Source organism: Salvelinus alpinus, chromosome 34 (genome assembly GCF_045679555.1).
Source record: "Salvelinus alpinus chromosome 34, SLU_Salpinus.1, whole genome shotgun sequence".
Lineage (NCBI taxonomy): Eukaryota > Metazoa > Chordata > Actinopteri > Salmoniformes > Salmonidae > Salvelinus > Salvelinus alpinus.
Genome location: NC_092119.1, coordinates 9,343,191 through 9,353,421, shown reverse-complemented (window position 1 = coordinate 9,353,421; position 10,231 = coordinate 9,343,191). Strand labels below are relative to the sequence as shown.

Below are 10,231 nucleotides of genomic sequence, written 5' to 3'. Positions count from 1 at the left end.
GACCCTGTATATAGTATGGTATTAACTGACCCTGTATATAGTATGGTATTGAACTGACCCTGTATATAGTATGCTATTGAACTGACCCTGTATATAGTATTGTATTAACTGACCCTGTATATAGTATGGTATTAACTGACCCTGTATATAGTATGGTATTAACTGACCCTGTATGTAGTATGGTATTAACTGACCCTGTATATAATATGGTATTAACTGACCCTGTATATAGTATGGTATTAACTGACCCTGTATATAGTATGGTATTAACTGACCCTGTATATAGTATGGTATTAACTGACCCTGTATATAGTATGGTATTAACTGACCCTGTATATAGTATGGTATTGGAACTGACCCTGTATATAGTATGGTATTAACTGACCCTGTATATAGTATGGTATTGGAACTGACCCTGTATATAGTATGGTATTATCTGACCCTGTATATAGTATGGTATTAACTGACCCTGTATATAGTATGGTATTAACTGACCCTGTATATAGTATGCTATTGAACTGACCCTGTATATAGTATGGTATTAACTGACCCTGTATATAGTATGGTATTAACTGACCCTGTATATAGTATGGTATTGGAACTGACCCTGTATATAGTATGGTATTAACTGACCCTGTATATAGTATGGTATTGGAACTGACCCTGTATATAGTATGGTATTATCTGACCCTGTATATAGTATGGTATTAACTGACCCTGTATATAGTATGGTATTAACTGACCCTGTATATAGTATGCTATTGAACTGACCCTGTATATAGTATGGTATTAACTGACCCTGTATATAGTATGGTATTGAACTGACCCTGTATATAGTATGGTATTAACTGACCCTGTATATAGTATGGTATTAACTGACCCTGTATATAGTATGGTATTGAACTGACCCTGTATATAGTATGGTATTAACTGACCCTGTATATAGTATGGTATTAACTGACCCTGTATATAGTATGGTATTAACTGACCCTGTATATAGTATGGTATTAACTGACCCTGTATATAGTATGGTATTAACTGACCCTGTATATAGTATGGTATTAACTGACCCTGTATATAGTATGGTATTAACTGACCCTGTATATAGTATGGTATTATCTGACCCTGTATATAGTATGGTATTAACTGACCCTGTATATAGTATGGTATTAACTGACCCTGTATATAGTATGGTATTAACTGACCCTGTATATAGTATGGTATTAACTGACCCTGTATATAGTATGGTATTAACTGACCCTGTATATAGTATGGTATTAACTGACCCTGTATATAGTATGGTATTAACTGACCCTGTATATAGTATGGTATTAACTGACCCTGTATATAGTATGGTATTAACTGACCCTGTATATAGTATGGTATTAACTGACCCTGTATATATCAGTTTTACTTTCTTATGTCCTTCTTATTTTTTGTGTTTTTGTTCTGTTTGTTCTGTTATTTTTATGGTCAACATGAATATTGATTACTACATTGTTAACTTTGGAAGAAAGTAATTTCACTGTACTTGTGGACATGACATTAGAACTTGAAACTGTGTTTTATTTATTTAACATTTATTTAACCAGGAAATCCAAATGAGATCAATTGATCTCTTTCCTTGTTGTCTGTTAAGTTCCCCAGTTTCTGTTTTGGGTTTGTATGTGCTTGGATGTGTATGTTTCAGGAAATGGCTTCCAGGATTCGAAGCAGCTGATTGGTCGGCCCCATCGACGAGTGGAGCTCTGACGCCTCCCTCTCGTTAGGGGATACAGCTGTCTGCAATTACCGACTCCTGCAGCTCCTTTGTTAGGAGAGCTTCTTGGAAGTGCTGTGTTGGTTGTTGCTCAGAGACAGGTTTTGTAAAGTATTTTGTAGCTGGTCCTGCTGAGGTATGTGTATGCCAAAAGGACTGTGTTTGTGATGATTGGAATTGTTCACTTTAAGTGAGTAATTATTCTGTTTTTGTTCCCAGGGGGGAAGGGGAAGGCACCTTGGGAGTGTTTAGGCAAGAGGCCTGCGGGCATACATATACCCGTAGTATGTACACTGTCTATGCACACTAGGTAAGACCTGGGCGGACCACCCCCTGTATTTTGGTTAGCGCGCCAGGTGGCATTAAGAATAGGTAAGTAGTGGGTAGGAGAGGGGGCTGTAACTTGTACTTTCTTTGCTTTGGTTCCGTCCTGCCCCTTTTCCCCAAATGACTGTGTGAAGGAAGAATAAATTCCCTGTTAACGGTAATATTCTCTGCCTCTGTCATCCTTACCCGCACCTACAGTCACATACCTCTTTACCTCCACCTACAGTCACATACCTCTTTACCTCCACCTACAGTCCCATACCTCTTTACCTCCACCTACAGTCCCATACCTCTTTCACTCCACCTACAGTCCCATACCTCTTTCACTCCACCTACAGTCCCATACCTCTTTCACTCCACCTACAATCACATACCTCTTTCACTCCACCTACAATCACATACCTCTTTCACTCCACCTACAGTCCCATACCTCTTTACCTCCACCTACAGTCCCATAACTCTTTACCTCCACCTACAGTCACATATGCTCAAATGTAGTGCAGTATATAAGGAATAGGATGGCGCAGTCCAAGCTTTCTGGCACAGCCCAAAGCTTCCAGAATGTATGTACAGTGTGTTACCTGTGTGCATGGAGCGACGCCAGACCCGTGAGATTGCTAGAGATGCTGCGGGGGCCTAACTCGATTAGAGACTTCACCCTGCAGTGTGACAACCAGGGACAATACACCCCTCAGCAGTGGCCGGGCTCTGCAGGTTACCACACACACATGGACATACGCTGGAAATGTAACAAACTATTAACATTTCGTGTGTGATTATTGTATTTCCAACACTTTTTTTTTTTTTTTTTTTTTTTTACATTTGTGGTAAGTTTCTGTTGTGTGGACAGAAGATCCCTGGTACTGAGTCCACCAGACACTGCTCACAAACTGTGAGGACAGGTAGGATGTGTTTGTGATTATATTTGTGTGCATTTATACACTCACTGTACAAAACATTAAGAAAATATCCTCTTTCCATGACGGACTGACCAGGTGAAAGCTTATGAACGGTTATTGATGTCACTTGTTAAATCCACTTCAATCAGTGTATATGACGGGGAGACAGCTTAAAGAATTTTTTTTTTTTTACCTCAAGACAATTGAGACATGTATTGTGGATGTGTGCCATTCAAACGGTGAATGGGCAAGACAAAAGATTTAAGTGCCTTTTAACGGGTTATGATAGTAGATGCCAGGCACACTGGTTTGAGTGTCAAGAACTGCAACGCTGCTGGATTTATCACACTCAACAGTTTCCCGTGTGTATCAAAGGACATCTGTAGAACTTGATACAACTGTGGGAAGCATTGGAGTCAACATGGGCCAGCATCCCTGTGGAACACTTTCGACACCTTGTAGAGTCCACGCCCCGATGAATTGAGGCTATTCTGAAGACGAAAAGGGGGTGCAACTCAATATTAGGAAGGTGTTCTTAATGTTGTCAGTCATTGTATGCATATTTCTCACTATTTTTAAGAAAGCAAAGATGCAAAAATTAAATGAATCTTCGTTAACGGCAAATAATTGCATCTTGTTATATTTACCCGTTTTATGAATGTGTCATATCACCCATTTGCACAAAATACTAGGCTACTGCCTGCTTACAATGCAATACTTCAACCATAAGAAATTGTGCATTCGCATGGTCTAACGTTTGCATGAAGCTAAGAACATTCTCACACCAAGTTAAATTTCTATAAATGGCAACATGCATGTTTTGGAATATACTGTATTTTGTACGATCGCAACATTTATAAATGAAGTTCCAGGAGAGAAGAGTTAGATGATACCTCCATTAGACACCTATAATGGCAGCAGAGGAGAAAGGTGGATTTATGTCAATCTTTAAAGTTTGACAAAGATCCTTTTCCTAGCACCGAGAACTGGGGAATGTGTGAAAATAAAACATTACCTATTTCCCTAACTTCAATATCAAGCAGTCATAAAATGTTACATGTTTATTATGAAATGTTCAGAGGTGGGACCAAGTCATTGTTTTACAAGTAAGTCTCAAGTCAAGACAGGCAAGTCCCAAGTCAAGTCTCAAGTCAAGACAGGCAAGTCCCAAGTCAAGTCTCAAGTCAAGACAGGCAAGTCCCAAGTCAAGACCATCAAGTGTCAAGTCCTAAACAAGTCAATGTGCTCTTCACCAAATGTAATACCATTTCATATTTAACGAGTAATAGTATATTACATTTATGCAAATTATGAATGCTTTTAGAAAATATATTTATTACTTTCCAAATAAACTTTATATTTCCATTGAAATACATGGGTAGCCATGAGCCAGACATCAATATGACAAAAACTAAATATTCTAGTGCTCTATCTCCAGATATACTCTAGACACCTAAAACAATCCTGCCATAAAGTTACAATCATTTATTAAAAGGTACATCTAAACAGCTGATACTGAACTTCAAGTAGGCCTACAGTTTGAACACTGACCTGAATGTCTGAGAAAGAAATACAGATCCCAAAGATGGGAGATAAAACCTGAACATGGAGACTACGTGTGTGTGTGTGTGTGTGTGTGTGTGTGTGTGTGTGTAATGCATAAACAGTTTAAAAAAATTATCTTCTCTCAGGACCCTATGATGCATTGCATTTGCAAAAGACCAAATTAGATAAAAGTCTATCAGTCATTTGTGCACGACGAGGCCGCAGTATGATGCCACCATGGCTGAAGACACGCTCCACCAGAGCACTGGAGGCAGGCACTGCCAAGACCCTGATGGCCACTCGGGACAGTGAAGGAAGAGCCTTCCTGTTCATTGCCCAGAACAAGAGGGCATTCTGTCCTTCGCATATGTCAAGGTAGTGACTTAGCTGTAGTGCTGGAGTGGTCCCAACAGCTTTCTTCTGCCTCTTACAGTATGCTGCAAACAGCCCATCTTCTTGTCCAAGACTATGGTCCTCTCGCTCTTTCTCATCAACAAGAGGCACAGCTTCCTCAGTCCCTGTAGCATCTTGCAGAATCAGTTCTGGCAAAACATGTAATAGCAGAAACAAAAAGGCCGGTATTAGAGTATTGGTGATTCAGTGGGTTAAATTGAAAAAGTATTATTGTTGCAGTCAATTGGATTAAATGAGAAAAAGTTACATTAAACTCAATAATATTTACCTTTCACTCTTTGTGCCACCTCCTCCTTGACTTCCTCCTTGACCAGCACATGGTGCTCCACCCACATCAGAGAAAAAGCCGGATCCAAGGCAGCTGCTTTGAGGTAGACTGGATCTGAAAAGGGGGCAGTGATTCCATCTTGTTTCCTGGCCATTTTCACATTGATGAAGATTCCAAGAAATCTTTTGTTCAGGGATGCCTGGAGACTTCTGACCAGGCCGCTCAGGAAATGGACTTGAGGCTTCCGCTGCTCCAGGTGGTGATTCAGGGACAGGACCGAGGGAACAACAGAACTGATTGTGACTATCTTCTCCCCCTGTGTCATATCTGTTGCTTCTCCAAATGGCTTCAGGATGTCCACCAACTCCTTCAACTTATTCCACTCCTGTACTGTGAACAACAACTCCTTGTGCCCAGCCTTTTCTAGAACATGACTGAGCTTTCGATGGTCACATTGGATAACTGCCTTAACTTGTCTCAGTGTTGAGTTCCATCTTGTGTTGACAGCAGCAGGGATCCATCTTTCCCCAAATTCAGCCTCAAACACCTCTTTGAGTGTTGTGTTTGTATGCAGCAGTGAGCTGATTTTTGATAACTTTGAAAGAGAAGGAGTCATCACTTTTGTTTCTTTCAAGCCGTCTCCCACCACCAGCTGGAGAGTGTGGGAAAAACACTGCAAGCGCTGTTTTGTTGTTGCAATAGCAGCATCCACTATTTGCTGGTCTTCCGGGGTTAGATCATTCCAGAGCTCTGGGTCATCAAGGTGATCTTCGTCATGTACTTCATCTTCTGGTTCAATGGGGAAGCACACCGTGAATGCTTTTCTCATGTTGGCAGCATTGTCACTAATGATATAGTCTAATTTATCTTTAATGCTGTACTCACCACATATGGCCTCAAATTGCTCACAGATTCTTTCGGCCATGTGTGGGCCTTTGAAGCGGTCACAGGCCAAGAGATTGGACTTGAGCTGTAATCTCTCTCCATCTTTCTCCATACAGTGCACAGTGACACCAAGGATCCCCTTCATCTTTCGGTCGGACCAAATGTCCACTGTGACTGAAACATGGTCTGTGTTGCTCAACTGAGTTTTCAGTTTTGAACGTCTCTTTGTAGCAAGGTTCTCTATTTTTGATGTCAATGTTCTGCGACACACTGGGCTGTACTTACTGTCAACCACTGACAGGAAGTGACGAAAACTATTGTTTTCCACAATAGACAGAGGCAAGTTGCAATCGATAACCAGGTCGGACAGTATTGCATTGTTGATAGCTTTCTGCTGTGGATGATTCATGCTGTACTGCCCTACACGGGTCTCCATGAACTGTGAGATTGGAGACTGTTGTGGTTCACTTGTGGCACTTTTGTTCATCTGGTATTGTTCAAATCTGTAAGCATATAAAAAAGATAATTGAGCGGGGCAGTAGCACAATCTTGCCTGGTCTCAATCTTGGGTGCAATGATCACGTTCCCGCACTGGCTGACTGTGTGGAGGCTCATTGATTTAACGTTACGTTAGCCTACATGCTATACTAGCAAAGTTATATATAGCTGTCGGCTATATTAGCCACGATTTACCGTTCTTTGTGCAGCTTCAAATGTCGAACAAAGTTGGAAGTTGTTGCGCCTCCATCTGTAATTTTCTTCCCGCATGTTTTGCAAGTTGCAATCCGTTTTTTGTTGACTACAGTGTAGTCTGTATATCCGAAAAGAATAATTTTGGGTATCATCTTTCCAATGGCTCAATCTGAATTCACCCGCTGGACGTTCCTCTGCACTGCTACGCACAATTTTTTCACCGCTGGCACAATTTGATTGGCTGCTTTCCGATTCAAACTGTAATCTGTTGAATGAAGAGTTGATGCGCTGCACACTTTTTTTAATAGCGTAATTTTTTATATTTGGGCTTGGGGAGGATATCAAGTCAGGTCGAGCCATAAGGCTCAAGTCCAAGTCAAGTCACGAGTCATTGCTGTTAAAGTCAAAGTCGAGTTGCAAATCATCATATTTGTGACGCGAGTCCACACCTATGAAATGTACTGACACTCAACCAGATTAAACCCACTACACAAAAAAATAAAAATAATGAGAAACTAAATTGTAAATCTGTCATTTTATTATGTGAAGTGTGATGCCTGACTTTGAGAAAAGTGATAAGCCTCCTCATAGTTTAATACAGATGCAGAGGTTGTGTAAAGCAGCCATCAATAATCATGAGAAGCACAATAACAGAGATCCAATATCCTGCCACCATCATCATCTCGTCTGTCTTAATATGCAGTTACTGACAGGGTGCCAAAAGAAACGCACTTCTCCCTTCATCCATTTTGTCGACATGCAAAACAGACACAGTAATCATGTTTCTTTCTTTAAACAAATTACAATAAAATATGAAGACATCGTACTATGAAAAAACAAAAATGAATGTTGAATGGCCCAGTTCTGTTTAAAGGTATTTAATACACCCTCTCATATATACAAACATCGTACAAACGCACACCCTTCAGCGTCCCTCCACCACCTCTTTGTTTGTTTTCTGTCCCGCAAACACTTTTCTGTTTCTTTGGACTTGAAGCTGAAAGGAGATGGAAGAGAGAAATACATTTTTAGCTTGTTTAAAACCATCTACAGTCTAAGCCAGGGGGGGGGGGGTTCTACAAAATTTTGGGGAATTGTTTTAAGAAGATCATACCAAGGATCATTTAGCTAATTGATTTATTTATTTTTTTAATGAAAATTGTACATTTGGACTTACTGCTATTAGCCATACAAACTCATTGAATAACAGACTCACTACATGGAACAGATAGTCCCAAAAGAAGTTTGTTCTGAATTGTCTATCCTAGATCTGAAAGATAAAAGAAATCAGGATCTTTTTCATATATATATATATTTTATATTTAACCCCTTATTTTTGGCCCTAAACTGTCTAAAAATATACTTCCAATCATTTTTCCTTCAGATGAGTCTAGTGAGGCCTGTGGGCGTCCTAGAGAAGGGTCATATTAGTGTGTAGCCCAAACTTCAGACGCTACAGGTGTGAGAAGACTCATTTTTTCAGGGTGTCTCACGGTCTGACAAACACCGCTCTAGCTCTTTCACCGCAGGTGCGGAAGTGCAACATCGGTGGATTGAGATGCATCTGACGCAACAACAAAGAAACAAGGTCTCTCTACCTTAAAACGGAATGATTTGTGTTATGCTAATTAGATTTCCATGGGGCCATGGAAATAAACTCTAGGGGGTTAAGGACATGGTAACTCCCTTAAGGGGAGTGATATCACACCGTGTTTTATCTGCCTGATGGGGTGTATTTGACTTCAGACCACTGACGTTAGAGACCGACGTTAGAGACCGACGTTAGAGACCGACGTTAGAGACCGACGTTAGAGACCGACGTTAGCTTTCAAACTAGAATGGAGAAAAATCAACATTACATTCCATACTAAGAATACAACAGTCAACAACAACAGGGGTGTTTTCATTCGGCAAAGACTGTAGCAAACAGTTGCAAAATGTTTTGCAACGGTAACAGTTTACTTAAAACGGATATGTTTTGCCACGAGAACAAATTTCTATTGGAAGAAACTCTATTGGTAGGAACTCAGGTCGGTCCCTCCATGTTTAATTCCATTTGCTTCTGTTTATATCCATTTGGTTTGGTTCCTAGTGAACACACCCCAATTCAGGGTATGACATGAGCTAACAAACTATACCGTGGCTCCCTCCAGCATGTGTTGGTCTTTCTGGAGAGCATTGTGCAGGCCTTCCTCGGATGTATATCCGATCCAGCAGAAGCCTCTGTGGAATCCTGTCTCCTTGTCCTGTTAGAAGATAGACATTGTGAGGTGAATATAGAGGTTGTGATATACCGGTAACTGCCAAAATAAAAGGAAACACCAACTTAAAGTGTCTTAATTGGGCATTGGGCCATCAGGAGTCAGAACAGGGCCATCGGGAGTCAGAACAGCTTCAATGCGCCTTGGCGTAGATTCTACAAGTGTCTGGAACTCTATTGGAGGGATGCGACACCATTCTTCCATGAGAAATTCCATCATTTGTTGTTTTGTTGATGATGGTGGAAAACACTGTCTCAGGAGTGGCTTCTGATCTCCCATAAGTGTTCAATTGGGTTGAGATCTGGTGACTGACACCACATACCACACACAAAGTCACTGCGATCTCGGGCAACTGGGCATTTTTTATACATTGCTTGATGGGATGTCAATTGCGTATTTACTCGTGTGTTTCCTTTACTTTTGGCAGCTACCTGTAGGTCAAATGAAGATACACAGTGTGATAGAGGGCTGGGTTTCTCACTTAAACAATTTGTTACGGGTGTACTTACAAAAGGAAGTAGGCATTTCTTGACTTGCCCGAACTGCCCAAAGTACTCCTTCATATCCTCTGAAAGAAAATTATGACAATATGTTATACTGCATGTTCTCCCACTGTAGCTAGTTAACTATAGTGCAAATGACTATACTAGAGAGGACGTGGTCCTAATATTTGACTGTACACACAGGCAAAGATGTTTTAACTAACTAACTGATGCCAACTATCTCATTGACATACATTACCCATATAATTAGGCTGCAATAAGCCTCATAACTTAGTAATCGGCACAACGACAATGTCAAATGAGCATTAATGCAAATAAGAGACAGAAAGGTTGGTTAAAATAAGGTTAGCTGAAAGACGCAGCCACACATAGTTAGCTCGTGAGCTTGGTTAGCAACAATGTCAAGACAGCACTTCACACAGCATGATGTAAAGACGCCTACAAAAGCTCATAGCCTAACATAAAATTGCCAACATACAGTAAATTTTGTTTCCAATATACATTTTTAAAAAGCATGCTTACTGCTTGCAATGGTCCATGGTATTTTAGACACAAACACCTCAAAAACCTTCTTAGACGACGATGCCATGTTGCGTCCTTGGAAAGCTAACTAGCTAGTAGCTACATTTGACCCGAGTCACGTGCCTTGACACACACCGGTGTTATTTGACTGTTAA

General features: G+C 40.5%; 2 protein-coding genes across 2 annotated transcripts; both read right to left on the bottom strand.

The window, feature by feature from the left end:
* Positions 1-4,031: 4,031 nt before the first annotated feature.
* Positions 4,032-7,194, bottom strand: LOC139563455 (zinc finger BED domain-containing protein 4-like). Its single transcript, XM_071382141.1, has 3 exons — positions 6,791-7,194; positions 5,213-6,600; positions 4,032-5,072 (listed from the first exon to the last, which is right to left on the bottom strand). The coding sequence occupies exons 1-3, from the start codon at positions 6,940-6,942 to the stop codon at positions 4,681-4,683; spliced, it is 1,932 nt and encodes a 643-aa protein (XP_071238242.1). The 5' UTR covers positions 6,943-7,194; the 3' UTR covers positions 4,032-4,680.
* Positions 7,195-7,306: 112 nt separating this feature from the next.
* slirp (SRA stem-loop interacting RNA binding protein) lies at positions 7,307-10,216 on the bottom strand. Its single transcript, XM_071382144.1, has 4 exons — positions 10,077-10,216; positions 9,561-9,619; positions 8,929-9,036; positions 7,307-7,787 (listed from the first exon to the last, which is right to left on the bottom strand). The coding sequence occupies exons 1-4, from the start codon at positions 10,141-10,143 to the stop codon at positions 7,716-7,718; spliced, it is 306 nt and encodes a 101-aa protein (XP_071238245.1). The 5' UTR covers positions 10,144-10,216; the 3' UTR covers positions 7,307-7,715.
* Between the last annotated feature and the right edge of the window lie 15 nt (positions 10,217-10,231).